Source organism: Natator depressus, chromosome 3 (genome assembly GCF_965152275.1).
Source record: "Natator depressus isolate rNatDep1 chromosome 3, rNatDep2.hap1, whole genome shotgun sequence".
NCBI classification, from domain to species: Eukaryota; Metazoa; Chordata; order Testudines; family Cheloniidae; genus Natator; species Natator depressus.
Genome location: NC_134236.1, coordinates 158791261 through 158812854, shown reverse-complemented (window position 1 = coordinate 158812854; position 21594 = coordinate 158791261). Strand labels below are relative to the sequence as shown.

The following is a 21594-nucleotide window of genomic DNA, read 5'->3' as shown; positions in this document are numbered from 1 at the left end:
CTACTATATGTAATGTCATTCATAATGGTATCACACTTTAAATTATTACAATACATTTCATGATGATGTTTCAAGGATCACTTATGTATCAAAGTATTTTGATAATTTTTAAAACTCATACCATAAAAACTTCCCTCACACCCTAAAATGCCAAAAAACTGAGGAAATTGAACCATCAAATGTTCAATTTATGTAAAGATCTAACATGAGAGAGGAAGGATTTTCAAATTTAAGGCTGTTCAATGCTAACTGTAACCCTTTCCTGTGCTAAGATACTACAGCTGCAATAAAATTAGTGGAGTTTGCTGAAAAAAAAAAAAGTAGAAAATCATATATTGCAAATTTGTGGCATGAAGTTTTCACACACTTAAATTTTAGATATTTCTTTACAAAATTTCTTCATATGTCAAAGAAAATTGTCATAATTGAAGACTGAAGGACAAATTCTGGCTCACTCTTGCATGGGAGTGAGGAGTGCAAAGAGCTTCCTTCTCACACACCTTGTGACCCAATACGGGAGCCAGTCCCTGCACTCTGCCTAGCACAGGGACTGAATCCTGCTAGCTTCTCCTAGAATGCAAACTACTTACAGAGGAAGAGATTGAGCTGGATTCAGATCTCACTGATTTCCTTGGTTTTCTGACACCCTGTGCCAGATGAAGAGAGAGAGCCAGAAACTTGAGGGCCAATGGCAGAAAACAAAAGTTGATACAGACCAGATGAAACAACAAATTCCTCCAAGTTGTATATGGTTGCCAACCCTCCAGGATTGTCCTGGAGTCCCCAGGAATTAAAGATGAACCTTTAATTAAAGAAAAGGAGTACTTGTGGCACCTTAGAGACTAACCAATTTACTTGAGCATAAGCTTTCGTGAGCTCACGAAAGCTTATGCTCAAATTAATTGGTTAGTCTCTAAGGTGCCACAAGTACTCCTTTTCTTTTTGCGAATACAGACTAACATGGCTGTTACTCTGAAACCTTTAATTAAAGACTATGTCATGAGATAAAACCTCCAGGAATACCTCCAACCCAAAATGGCAACACTATTATGATGAGGCTGTATTCCAGGCCAAGAGAACCTTCCTATCACCATCTTTCACTAATGCTACCAAGGAGCTGTCCAGAGCGGTAAACTGTTTCCTCAATCCTGAGTGTCTACAGTCTGCATCAGAACAGGGTGCTGAATGCTGCGAACTATCATCATGCTTTGCTGAAAAAATTGTGCATATTTGAGAAGGATTTTTCGAACAACATGGATCTGCTTTGCCTACACCCACCAACTAATAATCCTCCCACGTGGAGTTCAATACACTCACTCATCGAGAAATTCTGCACACCCTAAAGGAGTCTTGACTCAAGACCCATGAATCTGACTCTCATCTTTCCTGGCTTGCGAAAGAGAGGCACAAGCAACTGGGGCCTCTCATGACTGAAAGAGCCAATGCCTCATTCAGGGAAGGAACTTTTCTTTCCTCCTTCAAATACGCAATAGTCTGACCAACACTGAAGAAACCCACTCTGGATACACTGGCTTTAGTCATCCACTACCCATTGTCAAACTTCCTGAGCAAATTCAGAGAGAAGCTAGCCTAATTGAAGTTAATATCCTAGACCTGTCACAATCTGGATTCTAGTCAGGATATGGAATCTAAACTATTTTAGTGGCAGTGATGGATAATCTCCTGCTATCAATAGATCGGAGGGCAAACATCCATTCTCATCTTCTATGGGCTTGTCTACACTACCGAGTTTTGTTGACAAAACTTATGTCAACACCCAAAAGTTGACAAAACAAAAACTGCCAAAGGGTGTTCACGCTTGCTCCCTCTGTCGACAGATCATGTCCACACTGGGGACGCCATCATCGACAGGGTGAGCAATGCACCATGGGTATGTATCCCACAGTGCAGTGTTATGGGAAGGAAGAGCTGATCGCTGCACCTCTTAGGATTCTCTCTGAATTCTCCCACAGCCCCCTCAGCTGCCAAGAGCAGCATCATGATTAGCTCTGTGAGCTCTCCGTGCTGAGGAATGGCAAAGCAGCACAGCAGTTTGTCCCCTCCCCCTGCAGCAGCAGTCTGCCTGCTGCTGTGTTTCTAGTGCAAGGCAGAACAGGGGCATACCAATTATTTGCTCTTTGTTTGTTCCCCAAATGGAACAGCACACAGATACTTCCTGGAGCTTTGAAAGGGGAGGAGCACATGCCTCCAGGGCAGCAGAGATCAAAACACTGAGCAGAGCACTCAGGGCAGGCATTGTGGGATACTGGTGGAAGATAGTTCTGTCGACAAAACAATCAGCAGTGTCTACACTGGCTCTTTGTCGACAATAAAGGAAGGGGAAAAGACAAAAGTCTCTCGTAGGGGTGGACTTTTTTGTCACCAAAACTGGGCATTTTTCACAACAAAAGTCCCATTGTAGTGTGTACGCTCTTGCTGTTTTGTCGCCAAAAGTTTTTGTCACCAAAACTTTCCAGTGTAGACAAGCCCTAGGACCTCTCTGCAGCACATGTCACCGCTGACCATCAGATATTGCTGTTTTGTTGAAGAGAGCTGGCTGGAGTCCAACATAATACACTACAGTGGTTTGTGTCTTTCCTAAAGGGACACACCCAATGAATAGTGATGGGAAATTGTACTTCCACCACTAGACCTTTCACTTGTGGAGTCCACAAGGATCAATTCTTTCTCCAATCCTATTCAACAAGTACATGCAGCCATCTAGTGAACTGGTCAGATGATACTGTTATGAGTTGGGTGAAACCTTTTATGGGTCAATTTAAAACTTCAAAGTTAAAATCAATCTGAGATTGAGGAGTGTGAACTCACCCTTCAGTTAACATAACTGTAAGGATAAATTAATCAAAAAGTCCTTACCTGAGATAAAAGGGTTTTGTGAGCACACCCAGGAGTTTTGTGTGCGTGGAGGGCCTTAGCTGTGTATTGTTCTGGGTAAATCAGTCTGTCTGTGAGTGAATTAGTACGCAGAACACTGGGGACCAGAGAGCTAGCCTGTAGGAGCAGCTGAAAACAGTGTGTGACCCTGAATGAAATCTGGGGAATGGTTCTTTGGCTCAGAGGTGTGGCTGAAAAGAGTGTTCTTGCTGCTGGGAGCCAAAGAAGCTGTTTCCTGCTATTTGATTCCTTCTGTGTTCAGAGACAAAGGTACATTCTTTGTAAATAAACAAAACTACACCTGAGGCTTTGTCTACACAGCCCCGTTGTAATCAAGGCTCCAGCGCTGGGCAAGAGCTCTCCCAGCACTGTAAAAAAAAACCACCTCCACGAGGGGCATAGCTCCCAGTGCTGGGACACTGCCACCCTTACTTTTGTACTGCTTTTTTGTACTTTTGTGCTGCTGGCGGGGTGCTGTCTTCAGAGCTGGGCACCTGACCAACAGCCGCTGCTCTCTGGCCACCCAGCTCTGAAGGCAATACAGAAGTAAGGGTGGCAATACCGTGACTCCTCTAAAACAATCTTGTGACCCCCCTGCAACTCCCTTTTGGGTCAGGACCCCGAATTTAAGAAATGCTAGTCTTCCCCATGAAAGCTGTATAGTATAGGGTAAAAGCACACAAAAGACCAGATTGCACAGGGGGAGACTGGATTTCATGGTCCGTGATGCGTTTTTCATGGCTGTGAATTTGGTATGGCCCTAACTATCACCAAGATGTCCCAGTGCTTGGATGAGATTAGCTAATGGATGAAGAACAGCTGGTTGAAGGTGAACCTGACCGAGACAGAAGTTATGCTGATGGACAGAGGAAAGCATTTAAGAGTTTGCAGCCATAGTGCAGTCTCCTTTGGTTGATGGCACACACCCACCATTGGCTGATTCAGTTAATAGTTTAGGAGTCAGCTTTGATTCCTCACTGATGCTAAGCTCTTGCGTAACAGCATTTGTGAATAATGCTTTCTACTATCTTTGGTTGGCAAGGAGACTCCATCTCATCCTGGAGGAAGACGACCTGACCTCAATTATTATTGATGCCTTCATCACCTCTCAACTGAACTATGTTGTTGGCATAAACCCTTCAGTGCTTAGGAAACCGCAACTAGTACAGAATGCTGCAGCACATCTCCTCTGCAACACAGGCTACTGTGAGCACATCAAACCTGTTCTCTGCTTTCTACACTGACCTTCCATAGAATATTGAGTCAAGTTCAAGGTCTCAGTCCTTTTCTTCTTAGGTGTTCAATGGCCTGGGTCCAGGGTATCTAAAAGTTCACCTGAAGCCCCAGGATAAAGATGAGGATCAACAACTTTTGCTCATCTGGCAGAATGGTACTTTCCACAATAAGTGCAAATTTTATCTGTGCAGGAGACGCAGCTTCTTCAGGGGCCGCCTGAGACTGTGGAATGAACTGCCCCTGGAACGAAGGACTATCACAAACCTCACCACTTTCCATTCCAAGAATAAGGTGCATTTTTGACCTACTATGATAGGGAGAGTGATATGAGTATCTACATAGAATTTAACAGAATTCCTCCTAACAATACATCACTCCCCTCAAGATAAATGAGCACTTCACTCATAAAATAAAGCAAATAAATAAATAATGTAGTCAGCTAGTTTCTTGTGGGTGTTGTGGAAGAAGTGGTGTTCAGGAGGGAGTTCAGAGAGAAGAGGTTCTGCACACCAGTTCACAAAGGGTGTTCTGTGTATATGGGAGGTGCCATGGAAAAAGCACAGACACAGTTACGGAAAAAGTGGACAAACAGGGAATCAAGACTGATAACATTGGCAGAATGAACTTTGCCAACTGAGAGGGGTTAGGAGACAATGCTGTACACAACAAAATAAGTAGGTTATGTAGGAAGCTGATGGTGATCACAAGAAGCTTGAACCTGATGCAATGGAGAAGATTTAAAAAGTGGAAGATGTGGTCGGATCAAAAGAAAGGGAAATCACTTTATAGGCTGCAAAACATTTCATAAACACAGTTTTGCTTTTTTGTTTTAAATGGCAGTTCTTTTTTAACTGGTTTAACTTCTCCCAATATTCCCCCATCCCCAGAATATTGCAGGAAACTCTACTTCTATGCATTCATCGTTATTAGAATATCCCCCATAGAATGGCACAATAATGTAAGTGCATCATAGGATTTTCCCACCTTTTCCTAAAGCACCAGTAACCAGCCACTGCCAGAGGCAGAATATTGGACTAGGCAGAACAGATGGTCTGATCTGGAGTGGCAATTCTTATGTTCTTTATAGTACAAAATAAACACATTCCATATAACACTTGTAAAAAGGTAGCAAATCATTAAAACTGGTTCATTAAAATGTGAAACTGGTTACCAATGTAATTTTCATATTTATTTATAAAACATGCTTTCATTTCACATTAGAGTTGTATACACTGCTTTATTCATAAAGGATATTCATTTAGATATTCACAAATTGTGAAATAAATACATTTTTAAGCAGATCACTTGATCTGTGACTATGAATGATTTTATGCCATTACTACATGAACCCTAAACTTAATTGACTTTTTTATCACAAGCATATCAATATTTACTTCTTACCATTTCTACAGCAGAACCAGCGTTCTTGCTTTTCCAAATAGGTGTTTTCTGTAGAGAACTGTACTTTTCATTCCATGTGCTGGATAAACTTCCCTCTGTCATGAACAGTCACATGCTATTAATGCATTTTTTTAATCTAACTATTGTCAAAATGGCAGCAGTATATTCTTAAACACTACCTTAATGTTTTTTTCCCCTTCACTGTTTGTAATGCCTTCTTAAATGGCAATGCAAATGGGTTTAAAATTCCATCATCTTCAGTCAATTATGCTGAACACCTCCACTAACCAGGCTATAAGAGACATTCAGACCATTTCTTCCCACCACAATGTTTGTCTCTCATGAAGTCTATCTAGCTTCAACTCCCTTGTGACACCCATCTAGATAGCTATGTTGCAGCTACCACAGAACCACACTGGAGTATAAAGCCAGTTTATATAGATTAGTCTTTTTTAAAATTACCTTTTAAAAGCTTACCAAGCTCTGAAAATTTTGGTTCAATAAGGGCACCAGTAACAGGAAGGAGAATGAACCAGGCCCTTCTGTCTCCCCACACACATTGTTGATCATACATCACTAGTAAAGGAGGAGTAGGATTCTGATTCATGCTTCTATCTTCTACCATGCTCCTTAGGGGGCCAAAAAATAATATTCCAAATATTGGAAATTCTACCTATCCTACACCAGAAAACTGAGATCCAGGAGCGATACTCCTACACAGATGGTATCTTTACCAGAAAGATGCCTCTCCTTTGTATGTGACTATGTTTCCACTATTACCTTGTTTATGCTCATCAATTAGAACAGCATAATAGCTCTTGGAATATAGTTTGTTAACTTTTGAAGCACCATTTAATGTACTGTGGGCCTTATATAATGAATGGTGATGGCATTGTTTTATTACTTAAATTTCTATAGGACAGTTAGGTGCATTTATTTTTAAAGAAATATTTAGAATTCAGAGAACATTTCACATTTGATTATAACAATTTTAAGACAGATAAATATTTGGCCTGTAACTAATTGACATTTTCCCTTTAAAGTTAAGCTCTTCCAGAAGATATTTGACTATAGAATTTATTTCTTCCAAGGACAATATTCCAGCAAACATCTGGAATCCATTTTGAACATGTCAGTTTGAAATTAGTATGTTTAGGCATTCCATTTGCCAATAAAATAGCTTTAATCTATGCTGGGAATAAAACTGCTTTTCAACGGTTTAGAACTTTTTAGGCTATAAAAACAATTTGCCTAGCATGACTGTTACAAAATGTGCTCTAGAAAATGATTTTTGAATGGACATGAGCTGCACAATAAAACTGAGTGATCTAAATAGCCTGCACCAAAATTTAGACCGTTCAAAACTGGTTCAGTAAACAGGTTTTCTCCCCAGTGTAAATGGGGATCTTATAATACATAACAAAATTTCTGGCACCAGGCAGAGCAGAAGGATTCTAAATGTTGATGCAATATGCATGAATAGAATTTTTCTCCAGTGTTAAGACAATATAAGCAACAGCTCTGTTGCGTTGGCCCACTAGTTATTGGTAGAAGACAGTGAGATTACAAATTTCCTTTACAATAGAAATTTCATCATAAGTAAAGGTCCCACTGGTAATCCTTCTATCTCACCCCCAAGAAAGGAAAAATTACCTCAAATTTCATGTCAGACCTGATGCCTAGGCAGTACTTAAAGTGGAAGCACCTATTTCAGAAATGGCACTCCAAAGGGTCTCATTTTCAAAAGCAGCATCCAAAGAAGCTGCAATATAAGTAGAGTTTGACTAGTGAGTACCAAACTACTCAGTCTACAGATATCTAAAATAAAACAATTATCAGCATATATTTTATAAAAACTATCTTCATAATTTTCCTTTGGAGAGGCTTTCTGAAATCAGAAACTCTAGTTATGATCTGAAGTCAATTTACATCTCTCATTTATACCACACGTAAAGAATACATTGTATTTATTTCTTACCTTTCAAGCTCACAAGTGCTTTTGCTGAAGAACCTGCAATTTATTTAAAAAAAAAAAAAAAAAGTCCATATACATCAAATTTTTCAAAGTTGGTTCACAACTGATGCAATAGCTACATAGCAATTATATATTTTTCTTCAGAGGCAGGGAACTATTCTGAAATTAACCCCTTAACTACTGAGTGGGTGAATCCAGTATACTCTCCACAACACAATGTGCAGTATTGTGTGAGGTGTGGCCCAGTAAGCACTGAAGACATATATTTAAATTTTAATTATGCCCTTTAGTTTTACATCCACAATGCTCCTTGAACCTAGAGCTATATAAATGAATGTAGCCAACTCTAGGTAAACTTTACCTCTGAAATACACATTTCTATGTGGATTCACATATTTGATACTGTTTTAATTAGGACATGTAAACATTATTTAAGTGTCACCATTTTGTGGTAGAATGTAGTCTACCAAGGTTCCACAATGAAATTTAAAAAAAAAAAAGGGGGGGCGGAATTTCTTTTGCTTCTTCAATCTTGGGGTACAAGTGGGGGACAATGGGATGGAAGGTTGTCTCTGTGGTGCAATGCTCCCCCCACAGATATCCAGTAGATTCACAGATTTTAAAGCCCAGAAGGGACTTGAAGAGCACTTCTACAAATCACGTCACATGTCTCAAGTTAGGAACTCAAAAAAATGAGGAACACTCAATTTGTGGCCAACTGTAAAAATCTGTTTCAAGGGACTTGCCCAAAATCACACAGGAATTCAGTGGCAGAGGCAGGGATAGAATTAAATTCTCAAGGATGGCTTCAACTGCCTTAACCACAAACTATCCTTTCTCTTTCTGAAATCCCCTGCCTTATTAGCGACACACCTTCCAACTTCTTCAACAGATGAGGCAGAGGTTCTAAAGAAAACAGTCTCATTCACTACACAAAACCCTGAAACACTGTTCATCCCAACTAAAAGAGGATGGGGTTGATGGAAAAAAAAACAGTGTAATATGTTCTTGTAATTAAAGATGGTATCTGCGACACTGGCAAACCAGGTGTCAGCTAGGTCAGAACCCCGGCCAATTCACTTGGGTGTTAGTATAGATCAAAGCATTAAATGAGTAAGTGTGTATTCAGATGTTTAAACTTCATGAAAACTAGTGGAATGTTACTTGTATTGTGTTCACTTATCTATATATATCTTGTTATAATGGAATGGCAAACTTTTACATTGTGTATACACCCCTGTAACTAAATAACTCATCAAAGGAGAAAAATCTTTTGGAATGCAAATGAAGAACTTTAACATAAAAAGCTAATTTCAAAGCAAGTGGTCATTGTGTGTGATGACTTAGGACTCTAAGTGCATTCCTCACTCATTGTCGTCAAAGGAAAAGCCCATGTGGGTAATGACACTGCTTGGTTTCTGTGAGAAGCAGCTATAAATTGGATTCATGGAAAGATCCTTTCTCTCTATTTGGATTCTTACAGGGCAGTGTACCAGACGCAAAGCAGAGATCCCCAGAGATAATCTGGGTACCCTGAAAACACTTTTGGGAAAATGGCATTTTATTACATCACTGCTACCATCTGGAATTACAAACTGTGATTTACCTGTTAACATATTTTACATGCTTTAACCTCTCAATAACTCTCATTTCCTTTTCTTAGCTAATAAACCTATAGTTAGTTTACTATAGAATTGGCTGCCAGCAATTGTCTTTGATGTAAGAACTGGAGTACCCTTGGATCCCTTGGGAGTGGGAGCAATCTGATGTGATATGGTTTTTGGTTTATCACAAAGTCCAGTTTGCCTAGGTGGCAAGATAGACTGGAGAGTCTAGGGGACTGTCTGTGACTCCACAGTAAGATTGGTATACTGATCCAGGAGCGCACATTTGTTACTAGTTTGGTGAAATCTAATTACAGAAAATACTACCAGTTTTTTTGGGGGGCTCTGTCCTGTTTTTTGACAGTTTGCGTGAGGTAGGCACTCACAGTTATGAGCCACTCCAGAAAGTGTGACAGTATCATAGTGCATACACACAAAAGAACCAAATTAACGTTGCACCTATTGCTTGACTTTGCAATGTTAACATCATTTAAATGTAGGGGATTTTATACGTAAATTTTCTACATTAAAAAAAAAGAAAAAACAACAAAAATCCAATAGTATTTCCATCATATCTAACTATACTGATCCCCACATGAGTCATCAACATGCTGGAGCCTTTAGTTTTCCACCACAGAGAGCAGTCAATAGAAGGGTCTGAGATACGCATTTTGCCAGTGGATTTACAGCTATTTGCTGGCAACAGAGAAATGTTGGGGTTCAGGAATTCTAGATTCTGTTCCACGTTTTGGAAATGAGTAGTTTTTAGTGGTTACAAACCTTTCTGCTCTTGTTCCCCACAGCCTGTCCCCTTCCGTACCCCTCCTTTAGCATGTTCTCACAAGAGCCTATTTCTCTGCTTCTGTCTCCCATTCCCACCCCAACCTGTCCCTATTCCCCTTTCTTCTATCCCTGCTCCCATGCTGGCACCATGCCTCTGCCCCCTTTGCTCCCCCAATAAACTTTTCACGCTTCTTCAGTTGAATCTGGGTGTTCTCTTCTCTTCTATAGTGCCACAATACCAACAGGGGGAGCATGGCCAGCACAGGAGAGAGACTCCCTACTTTCAATTCTGGTACGTGTTGCCACAGTGGCCTATAGCTGCCAGGAGCAGCAACTGTAGAAGTCCTGCTCAGCCCCAGGATGGAGCATGCTCAGTATAACTGGGACAAAGAGTGGTGAAACAGCATTCTCCAAATATTATACTATATTTTGCTCTCAGACTCTAAGATGCCTATAATGATCATGTGTGATTTTCAGAGGCTATTAATTCAGCCAAATTTGGGTAGATTTTCATGAGGAAAGAAAAGTCATTTCTCATTCACCAGTGTCATCTCCTTTCCAAATTTCTAGTCACTGCTCCAAAACATGGAAGTACTAGAGTTTCTCAGTGCAACTGTAAAAAGTATTTTTTTAAAAAAAATACTGGCAAAATAACAACTTTCCCCTAACCTAGTTCTTGGAAATGACTGAACAGTTTTTGCTGAAACTTTCCCTCTAAAAATAAGCTTGAGGCAGACACTTGGTATTGGAAATTTTATCCAAATGGTTAAAGTCTGGCAAAGTTATAAGTAACTGAAGACAGGTTTTTATAAAATGGGAACTGTTAGGCAACCTTAACTACAGGCAGCATTGCCAGCTCTGCCTATTCTAGGAAGGTGAACTAAAAGCTCAGAGAAATGTAATGGTTGAAAAGCTCTCTCAATACGAGACCATTACTTTTTATTGTAGATATTTCCCCCCCATACCTTGAACATAGATAGGAGATGCAACATGGAGAATGTGTCTAAGAGCAATCTATAATAGAAAAGAGATGTGAATCTCCATATTTTTTCAGTTCTTTATTTTTGAAGTATATTCATAGTTTCATTCATATAGGTTACAGAGATGGATTCCAACAGGGAATGGGCAGCTCCAATGGAGGAATTTTTTTTTAAGGTGGGCAAGAGGAGGAAGAGGAAACAGGATTCATTTGTGGTTCCAGAGGGGATTTTTTTTTTTTTTTTTAAACAACCTTGTCCAAACCGGCCCTCTGTTAAATTAAAGAGCAACAAGTCCCTAGAGTGGAAGGTCCAAGACACTAGCTGCCATACTGCAGCAGTCACGCAGAAAAGGTAGATGGGGCACTCCCATTTATCCTCTCTAACAACATGAGAACAAGGGAACAAACATTCAAAAAACTGAAAGAGAACAAATTTAAACCAGGTGAAATACCTGAATTAAAAAAACATCAAGAAGCATAATTCATCTCTGGAACTCACTAACACAAGAAATCACTGAGATCAAGAGCTTGCAGGATTTCAAAAGGGATTAGGCATTAATGTGGATGATGAGAAGTTACATCATATATAATATTTTTCAGTAGTGGATATGAATGCTCATACTTCGGGCCCTAAGCCAATCATCAGGTAGATTGATTTAAATCAGCAAGCAAGAAACCTTGATATAATTCAAAATAATCAATTTTAACATTGTTTTGCATTTGTACTTTTTGGTATTTTCCTAAATATTTAGATTTTTCATCTAAATTTAGCAGCTTCCTCTTTTGTTGTTGTTGTTATCCAAGTGGTTATGCTATGTCTATATACATTTATTCAAGTAATTATATAGCTTAACATTTATTCAGAGTTTTAATTTACATTTTTTATTATGTACTTATTTACTAAGTGATAAAATCACTAATAAAAAATTAATGTCAAACTCTTGGACGAAAATTGCAAGTCAATTAATGCACAAAACAGTATTTTAAATTTGTTTTTTATTAGTTAAATAAAACTATCTTAAATATGCTGGATACATAAGAAAAAAAGGAAGTTTATCAAAACATGCTTTGCATTTAAAACTAACTGATGTATTAAACAATAGTGAATTGAAGTGACTGTTTCTGGTCACCAATGTCTTCACAATTTTAAAACTAGTAGATCTCATCCTCTCAACATTTAGCTTTTATTCATAGATTGGAATAAGTTTTCCTGCTAACAAGTTTTAACAAGTTTTCCTGCTTTTCCAACTCCCAAATGGTATCTTAACATTGAACAACAAATCACAGAACAGAATTAGCTGAATAAAATGAAAGGAAGAAAATATTCTCTCTTCATCTGCAGAAGAGGCTACTGCTGTTAAAAGCTGGTTGCATTTCAACAAACTCTGGTTACAGGCACTTAGTCAGCGATTTCCATCAGTACAGCAGTTTGACTTTTTTGGCCTTAACATAGATTGTCATAATTTCAAATTTAATTTTAAATAACTTTAAATTAAATACATTTTTCTTTTTAAAAATAAATGTAAAAAATCCAATTTTTAGTTTTTAAATCATCAGTTTTTATTCACTCAGCCAACTACTAACAGGGAAGTTAGAAAAAAAATTCCTCTGAGGACTATTCCCTAATGGCCACTATGAGGTTTCTTGTACTTTCCTCTGAAACATTTGGTACTGGCCACTATCAGAGACAGAATACTAGACGAGATGGACTATTAGTCTGATCCAGCATGGCAGTTCCTATATTCAGGATGGGGCTCATGGGCAGGTCCATTAGTACTGAATTTAGTGATCTCAGATACCACATGCAGCACCAAGGTTCAGTTTCTAGGTCCAATCTTTTGCTCTCAGCCCAGGAAATCACTTAAGAAGGCTTACAATGAAGATGATCTGAAGCATCTCCTCTAGCTGATATGTGAGCAACATTAATGAGCTCAGAAGGAAACTGCACCATCTTCTATGAAAGAAAGACAGATCTAATGTGGGGTAGAGGTCTTTGAGATTCCAAGAGGCACACAAAGGACTTGCTTAAAACTACTTCTCCCCCATTCAAAAAGTACAGTTTTGATAGTGATTATCCTTCCCCTCCTTTTGACCTAAAACTGAACTAAGAAGGTTCATAAAGTGTAGCAAATGTGACTTAATACCAGTGATTGTGGAAGCTTTGACACAATTTTCTACATATACCCATGTAAAACAAACTAGTGCATCTGAAGTTTAAATTATGCCATTTTCACAACTGGTCCTACATGTTTATTTAAAATAAGAATACTGATGAGCCCTTGTTTAAAAATAGTTTTTGGGGACCCCCCCCCTTTAGTGTTTTTTAACTCTGTATCATTTGTAATATCCAATTGAGACTTTGAAAATAAACTTTTTAATATCTACAGCTTTTGTTCTTCCTTGTTTAGCAAACCTAACATAACATGCGTACACAATCCAAAAGGGGGACTATATGATTCAGATGAGGGACAGAAGGATGCAAAGCCTTTCCCCCTCTAGGTTGCTAACCTGTTTGAATCCAGCCCTGACCAGCAGTGACTTTGAAACTGATTATATTACAACTTTCAAATAGGTTTGTAATCAATGTCATGGTTGCCTTTAGATGTTTTTTGTCCACATACAACATGGTAATACTCTAGGAGTAACCAGGATAGCTCTGAGAGTTTCATTCCTGCCAGTGGCCTCAGATGTATCTCTTCCTGTAATTAAGTGGGCATGCTTTTTTCCCCACAGCAGAGATGGGATCCCCTAATCACAGCAGTGCAACTAGTTTGGCTTATGCTTTCTCCCTGTTCTCTGTGCAGGAGGATATACCAAAGTGCATTGCTCTATGTACTGTTGGTGTCACTCTGTTAGTATGTCATGTCCTCCAAGTCCTATGCCCTAGTGATGCAAGATGGGATAGCTGCCCAGATTTCCCCAGAATGCACGGACACAAAAACAGGCAGTGTGGCAGCTATGCACATGCAAATGGGGTTGATACAGTTGTCTTGTGAAAAGCAGTGTACAGTATATGAACAAAACTCAGTCATATGTGTTATAAGCTGATCAAAGAAAGAGTTAGAAAAACATGGTTGTGCTTGTACTGTAGACAGAGGCAAAAGTTATTACAATTTGACGGCTGGAAAGTAACCTGCAGCTAGGTGGTGTCAGTTCAGTTATTACTGGTATATACTACTGATGGCCATTTCTTCAAACAATCATCACTGTCAATACTAATTATAACCACTTTTGGCTAGTCTCAATAGAGATACCAAGCCTGAATAGACCTGGAAACTGAACTATGATCTCACCCAGAAGTGGCTGAGGAACATGGATGCTGTAATACTGCTCCTGGTGGTATACCTATATGGAGGATGAATAAGACTGTCACAGCACCATACTTAAAAAGCAATAAATTCATTGTGAAAAATACAGAAGCTGACAGTACACAACTTCCTTGCTTATGCATCGCGCTATAGAAATGCCATCAGAACTATTCACAGCTCTGAGAACAGCCTTTGTTACTTTGCGGCTGCTACTCAAACTCAGAAGAGCAAGCAACAAGTGCATTAAAACAAGTTTTATGTAGACTTTTCAAATATAGTATCTTTTAAAATTATTTGACAGAGGTGTTGTCATAAATATAAAGGGAAGGCTAACCACCTTTAAATCCCTCCTGGCCAGAGGAAAAAACCCTTTCACCTGTAAAGGGTTAAGAAGCTGAAGATAACCTCGCTGGCACCTGACCAAAATGACCAATGAGGAGACAAGATACTTTCAAAGGTGGAGTGGCGGGGGGCGGAACAAAGGGTTCTCTCTGTCTGTCTGTTGCTTTTGCCAGGACCAGAGCAGGAATGCAGGTCAGAACTCCTGTAAAGGGCTAATAAGCAATCTAGTTAGATATGCATTAGATTCTGTTTTGTTTAAATGGCTGATAAAATAAGTTGTGCTGAACGGAATGTATATTCCTGTTTTTGTGTCTTTTTGTAACTTAAGGTTTTGCCTAGAGGGATTCTCTATGTTTTGAATCTGATTACCCTGTAAGGTATTTACCATCCTGATTTTACAGAGGTGATTCTTTTACTTTTTCTTCAATTAAAATTCTTCTTTTAAGAACCTGATTGCTTTTTCATTGTTCTTAAGATCCAAGGGTTTGGGTCTGTGTTCACCTATGCAAATTGGTGAGGATTTTTATCAAGCCTTCCCCAGGAAAGGGGGTGTAGGGTTTGGGAGGACTTTGGGGGCAAAGATGTATCCAAGCGGGCTCTTTCCCTGTTATATATTTGTTGGACGCTTGGTAGTGGCAGCAATAAAGTCCAGGGGCAAAAGGTAAAATAGTTTGTACCTTGGGGAAGTTTTAACCTAAGCTGGTAAAAATAAGCTTAGGGGGTTTTTCATGCAGGTCCCCACATCTGTACCCTAGAGTTCAGAGTGGGGAAGGAACCTTGACAGGTGTGGTGGATCAAACAAAAATATTTATGTAGAGTCTGGACATTCCCAATCATATTATAATCAATGTTTACATAGATCAAATTTTAATCAAATTAATCAATATATTAATAATAGCATGTAAGGGATTGTAAGTGTCTTCCTAAAAACTGTTTACTAAATGTATTTACAAGGACTGAAAGAAAACTACTTGGAACCACACGCCAACATTGTCTTAAATTTTCCTAAATAAACTACACAATTTTAGAATATTGTAAAATTTTATTTATTTTTGTAGCACTTGTCCCCTTGGCAGTAATGTCTCATACTTTCTGGTAGCATAAAATTGTTTTTTTTCATGAACTGCCACAGTTTCCAGCCAAGAGACTGCAACATCAGCTTGAGGACCCCAGTTATAAGAGACATCCAATTCACTCAGCCACAAGTATATGTATACAGTATTCTACAAATTAGACTGGCTAGCACTGGCAGCACAACACAAGAGGTGTAGCAATCATACTAAAGAGTACAGCTATTTTTAATCTTACTTCTCAAAAAAACCAGAAATTGATGCCACATTCAGAACTGCAAAATCATCAACCATTTACCTCAGAGTTCCAAATTTACCAGGATATAAAATAAAAACAAATGCATTCATTTAGTAAAATTAGCACAATAATTCCCTGGGTAGCAGCCATACTATGCGCACAACACAGTCTTAAATATACAAATCCAATGACTGCTATGCCTGAAATACTTTTACTGCTACAGATCAGAATCTTCAGGGAAATATAATCAGGGCCCTTTGTATTCTGTGATTCTTCAGCTATGGGATCTGCCATTGACCCTACCTACCTCTTGTCACAGAAATGTGAGCCACATTCTCCATTTGCATTTAAAAAATTATTCTAACCCTCCCAGCTGTGAAACCTTGAAAACATTAAATGAGTATAAACCGCTTCATTATTGTCTTCCTGAGTCTGCAGTCTGAACCAATGAATCAGAAGTGTGAATTTCCCTATATTAATTTCAATGGGATATTAAGTCTAAAACCTGAAGGTAATAGTTCAACTACTTCACCTATGATAATTCTAGCAGAAGCATACACCTAGTGTGTTCATCCTACAATTTCAAACTGCCTCCCCCCCCATCTCCAGATGTTAGGAGTCCCAAATGTTTCCTGCCCACTTATCCCAGCCCCCTGACAAATTCTAGAATGCAATTAGGCATTGTCAAGATAACAATCTTTGGCATATTAAAAACTGAAAAATGTCAGGATAGTGTATAATAAACTGAACGTATCAAATAAATAACAGGGTTATCAGCTGCATTCAATGTCACATTTAAATCAATTAAAAAAATTTCTACAAAAAAAATGAAGCTGCTGCACAATTTCTCATCTAGTGCAAAAACTGATAATCATGAAGTAGAATTTAGGTCCATCTTGCCACAGTGAACAAGAGGTTTAACTACAACCTATTTTATATAAAAATTCACAATGGTAAATTCTGAAAAAAGCTAACAAAATGTAATGTTCCTGAAAATCCACTTGGGTTAATGGGCTATGCAGAAGACGGAAAGCACGGGGGTCCTATATTCTACCTCTATCGGACACTGACTCATGTAATCCTTTGCAGTGTTATAGCAATTTACCAGAATATTTTGTAGGTACTGTTACTTCCATTTTACAGATTGAGAATCTGAAGCTCAGAAAGGTTAAGTGACATACCCAAAGTTATACAGAAAATCAGTGTCAGAACCAGGACTCTTAACATCTGTTTCTTCACCTCCAGTCTCATACTTAATTCACAAACAAAAACTATGTTTAGTAACACTTAAAGTGACACCCCAGCCAACAAAATCCAAAGAACACAGAAAGAAGTATTAAGAAAAAAGCTTCCTGCATTTCTTGCTATCTTCATATTGCCTACAACCCTGTCAATAACACATTCTAACACTCCATAAAGCTTTCACTTCCATCTTCAACAGATACTGAAAAGCAAAAAAATATCCCAACTTCAAACTTCCACTCTAACCCAAAACCTTAATGGTGACCTCAGCACTATTAATAATACCTAGCTCTTATATAAAGCATATTAACTTGACAAATACGTGGATTGTGCAACAGTCAGATGTGCCAGTCTAGTCACATAAAATACACACCAATGTGCCACACTGCCAATAAGATTTGTGCAAGTTTGATGAAGTTGAGGTACATATTGTTTTTCAGTTTATGTTGGAGATGGAAGTGAAAGTCTTATGAAGTGCTAAAATGTGTTATTGACAGTGTTGTAGGCAATATAAAAGTGGCAAGGAATACAGAAGAATTTTCCCTTAATTTGTTATTTTCAAACTTTTAAGGTTTTGGATGCATGGTGTGTGTACCAATGCAACCTTAACTATCCAATAAAAGCAGTTTTTTGTTTTTTGTATTTTTTTTTAACTCATCAGTGGATAGCTCCCAAGGGTCAGGGAGAAGGAGAGCTGTGCCTGCCTGGGAATCAGAAGGAGAAACTGCACTGCACTGCACTGCACAACCCTTCGTAACTGCAATGACCCTTCTGAAGGGCGTAAGAGACTGTAACAAGCCTTAGAAAGTTCTGTATCTCTTATAATAATTTTATACCTGTTAAAAAGTAAGTAGGCCAAGAGCAACCCACCATATTTAGTAGTGGCTAAAAAACCAAACAGCTGGAGAGAACCTCTATGAAGCAGTTTGTACCGCTGCCTACTCCTTGAAACATACTTCTTCTGCCTCTCATGGACTTCTGGAAATTAGATATATTCAGGAACTGCTGCAGCAGCAGGTCTGCCTATTGTGCTTTCCCCTCCCTTCGGTCTCGCATCCTTAACACTATAAAACATAATTCTCCATCTTCAAACCTAACAGTATGTGACAGCCACCACCTTGGCTGACACCAGAGATTAACCCAAGGTTTACAGAGCTAAAAGCATGAGTTTTTACAGCTTGTGCTAAAGAGCCATGCTTTCAAGTTGGGAGCTGTCACAGGCTCTAACCCACTGGTTCTCAAACTTTTGTATTGGTGACCCCTTTCAAATAGCAAACCTCTGAATGCGACCCCCCTTTATAAATTAAAAACACTTTTTTATATATTTAACACCATTATAAATGCTGGATGCAAAGCGGGGTTTGGAGTGGAGGCTGATAGCTCGCAACCTCCCATGTAATAACCTCGTGACCCCCTGAGGGGTCCCAACCGCCAGTTTGAGAACTCCTGCTTTAACCCTATGTGAATCAGATACAAATGGGAGGTGTGTGTGTCTCTCTCTCATGCACATTCCAGAGAAAATAATAAAAAAACCAATGAAAAGTAAATAAAAAGATTTCTGGGTCATTCAAAAGTGTCTGGTGGTTTGGATTTGGCCCACAGTCCGCCTATTGACCACCCCTGGGTTAAATAAACAAAATATGTGACACGACTGAAACGTGAAACATATTTTGGCAATTTACACTCTAATTTACAGATTATCCTAGTTCTTAAAGTGCAAAATCAGTTTTAAAGAGGTCTTCTTAATGTGTGACTTATACACAACCATGCCATCCTCTCACATAGGCGAGCAGCAGGATTTGAATGCTGTGACCTTCAGATCCCCAGCTCAGAACTTTAATATTTCACGTACTGGAGTAATTACCAGCTGGCAGAGGAGTATGGTTTATATTGATTAGAAATAGGATAAGCAAAGTTGGCAGTGTCAGTCAGTCAGAAAGGCAATGTGGTGCAGTAGATATGACTGTGTAATTTGCCATGTTGGAAACATGGATTCCATTCCTGACTGTCTGTAGTAACCTTGCATAAGCTGTATGTTTTCAGATAGGGGAACTTGAACAATGTATTGAAGGTGAGGCCATAGACTTCTACAGTTGCATTATAATATTTTTATATTGTTTTCTATCCCATGGGTTCTCAATCTGGAGGTCATGAACATCCTCCTTTTCTTCTGGCTAAGTGGGAGGAGGGTCCTAAACTTTTTCTGTTGTAACAAAGGGTTCCCGGAGGGAAAAGGTTGAAAACCATTGCTCTGTCCTTGTTTTAATTCAATCTAAATTTGTGCTTATTTGGTTGAGCATCACTGTGCATCAGTTTTCATCAGGTTGTTCTAAATGAACCCATTTAGGATTTTACCTTGCATTGTTACAGTTCATTTAGAACACATTAGTGCGTATAAGTAGTTCAAATGGTTATTTCCGATGTACATTCCTTGTACTTCTCTACACGGACTTAATCTGCCAGCCTGTTGTCCAAATGCTTCTTTGCAATCTCTATCCTCCCACTGTCTCTCTGTTTCTCATATAAACAAGAAATTCTTTAGGTATATCTTTGATTTGTGCTTCTAATTCTCAAATAGCCCTCCTAGTTTCAATTATATGCTTTACATGCTGTATCATATGCTCCTTTTTAATGGATACACTTTATAGAGACTTACATGTTTTAGCTTGAATAAACTCTTGTGTCTTTTCAATTAGCCCTACCATTTTTCTGTGCCTTTCTGCTTTCTTTCTTCAGTGTCTATTTGTATATTTATGTATAGTATGCATGTCTGTATGCGTATAGCTTGCATAACTCCCATGAACGAGCATACATCTCTATTTGTCTGTATTTGTAGTTTTGTTTGTCCACAATCTGTATATGCAGTGGTGTTGTAACCATGTTGGTCCCAGGATATAGAGAGACAATAGAGGGGGAGATATATCGCTTATTTATGTTGGGGAGAGAGACAAGCTTCAGGCTAACACAGCGCTCTTCTTCAGAGTAACAGAGCTCTTCTTACCAACACAAGTTGGTCCAATAAGATATTACCTCACACACCTTATGTGGTATTACCTCACATGCAGCAAGTCTCTGACTGAGTACAGCACATGTATCAACCTCTCTGTATGTTCATTTGTGTCCACATATACAGTGCATGTCTGTGCCTTTGTACACAGTGTAAGTGTGTGTGCCTTCATATCCCCATCATACTATGTTTAGTTTGCATCTGTCCCCACATGCAGTGCGTGACACTGTGCAGCATGTGTATCCGTTCTCGGCATGGCCCTGGATGCAGTTTACATGTCTCCATGACCCCCATTTCTCTGGTGCCTGTCAGACAGCATTTAGTGTATGTTTGTGTGCCTTTGCGCACCCCCCCCCCCGCCCATCTCCCTGGGTCATTTTAGTGCCCCCAGTACAATATGCATGTCATTATGTCCCACCCACAAGCCTCCCTAGGGGCAATGCACTTGCTTCTGTCACCCTCTCCCCAAGTGCACTATTAGTACCTCCCAAGATACAGGGCACAGCAATGGCCTGTTCAATGCACGGCACTCATTGTGCCCCCCCCTTTCTACCTGGGCCGAGTCCCATCCCCCCAGTGCAGCGCTCCTGCCCCAGGCGCTGAGCACCCCCGTCCAGGAGCAGCTTCCCGAGCCCCAGGGGCAGTATCGATGCTCACAGCTGTTCGGTGCGTCCCTGTCTGTTGACAGGCAGCGCCCTGGCCCGGGTGCGGCCCGGCCGTGGCCCGGGTGCGGCCGTGGCCCCGGCCTGTCAGGCTGCGCCCGAACTCGGGGTGCAGGTCCCCTCCCGCCGGAGGGGAGGGGCGGGAACCCGCGGGTCTCCCTGCCCCGCTCCCTGGGCGGCCCCTCCCGCCTGCGCGGGGCAGGGGGTGGCGGGACGGGGTGGGGGCCGGGCCGGTTCCAGAGGAAGAGGAGGAGACTCGGGCTCCGGCCCGAGCAGCGCCCGCAGCAGCCGGGCCCGGCCCGGGGGAGGCAGCCAGGCCGGGGCGAGCTGAGCCCAGGAGCGGCTGTGCCCCGCGGGGAGGGGGAGTGGGCGCCGGGCCGGGCGGGGAGCGGGCGCAGGTCGCTACTCACTCTCGTCGGGCAGCTGATCCAGCTCCGCCATCTTGAACGAGCCGCGCCGCTTTTTCAAAGGCTGCCTGTCGCGGTGCATTGTGGGGAGGGGGTCTGGGCCGTGCGCGAGGCGGCGCTGGCGGCCCGGGCTGCTCGAACGCGTCGAGAAGCGCTTGTGCCGCCGGCCGGGCTGCTGCCGCGGCGGAGGCGGCGCGCGGGGCGAGACCAGAGGGCTGGGCTTGGGGGGCAGCGGAGCCGGCTACGGCAGCCCCGGAGTCTCCTGCTTCCAGGCAGCGCGCACCGCTCTCAGCCTGAGCGCGTCACAGCAGCTGCAGGGCTCTGCACCCTTATTATTGGTAAGCACCGTCCCTCTCCCCACGCTTAACAATTTGCTGGGGTCTGTCCCCCTCCCCCCCGTTTTATTGTAGGGGGAGGGTGCCTTGGAGCTGGGCACCCTGAATTT

At 40.6% G+C, this 21594-nt stretch overlaps 1 protein-coding gene across 2 annotated transcripts in view; it reads right to left on the bottom strand.

Annotated features, from left to right (window-relative positions):
- LIN9 (lin-9 DREAM MuvB core complex component) overlaps nucleotides 1-21260 on the bottom strand; it is a 62681-nt gene extending 41421 nt beyond the window's left edge. For both annotated transcript variants that reach the window (XM_074947096.1, XM_074947097.1), the window contains exons 1-3: nucleotides 21153-21260; nucleotides 7511-7543; nucleotides 5533-5627 (exon numbers count right to left, since the gene is read on the bottom strand). In XM_074947096.1, the coding sequence (XP_074803197.1) occupies nucleotides 5533-5627; nucleotides 7511-7543; nucleotides 21153-21231 (207 nt within the window). In that variant the 5' untranslated portion in view covers nucleotides 21232-21260. The remainder of the gene's footprint in view (nucleotides 1-5532; nucleotides 5628-7510; nucleotides 7544-21152) is intronic.
- Between the last annotated feature and the right edge of the window lie 334 nt (nucleotides 21261-21594).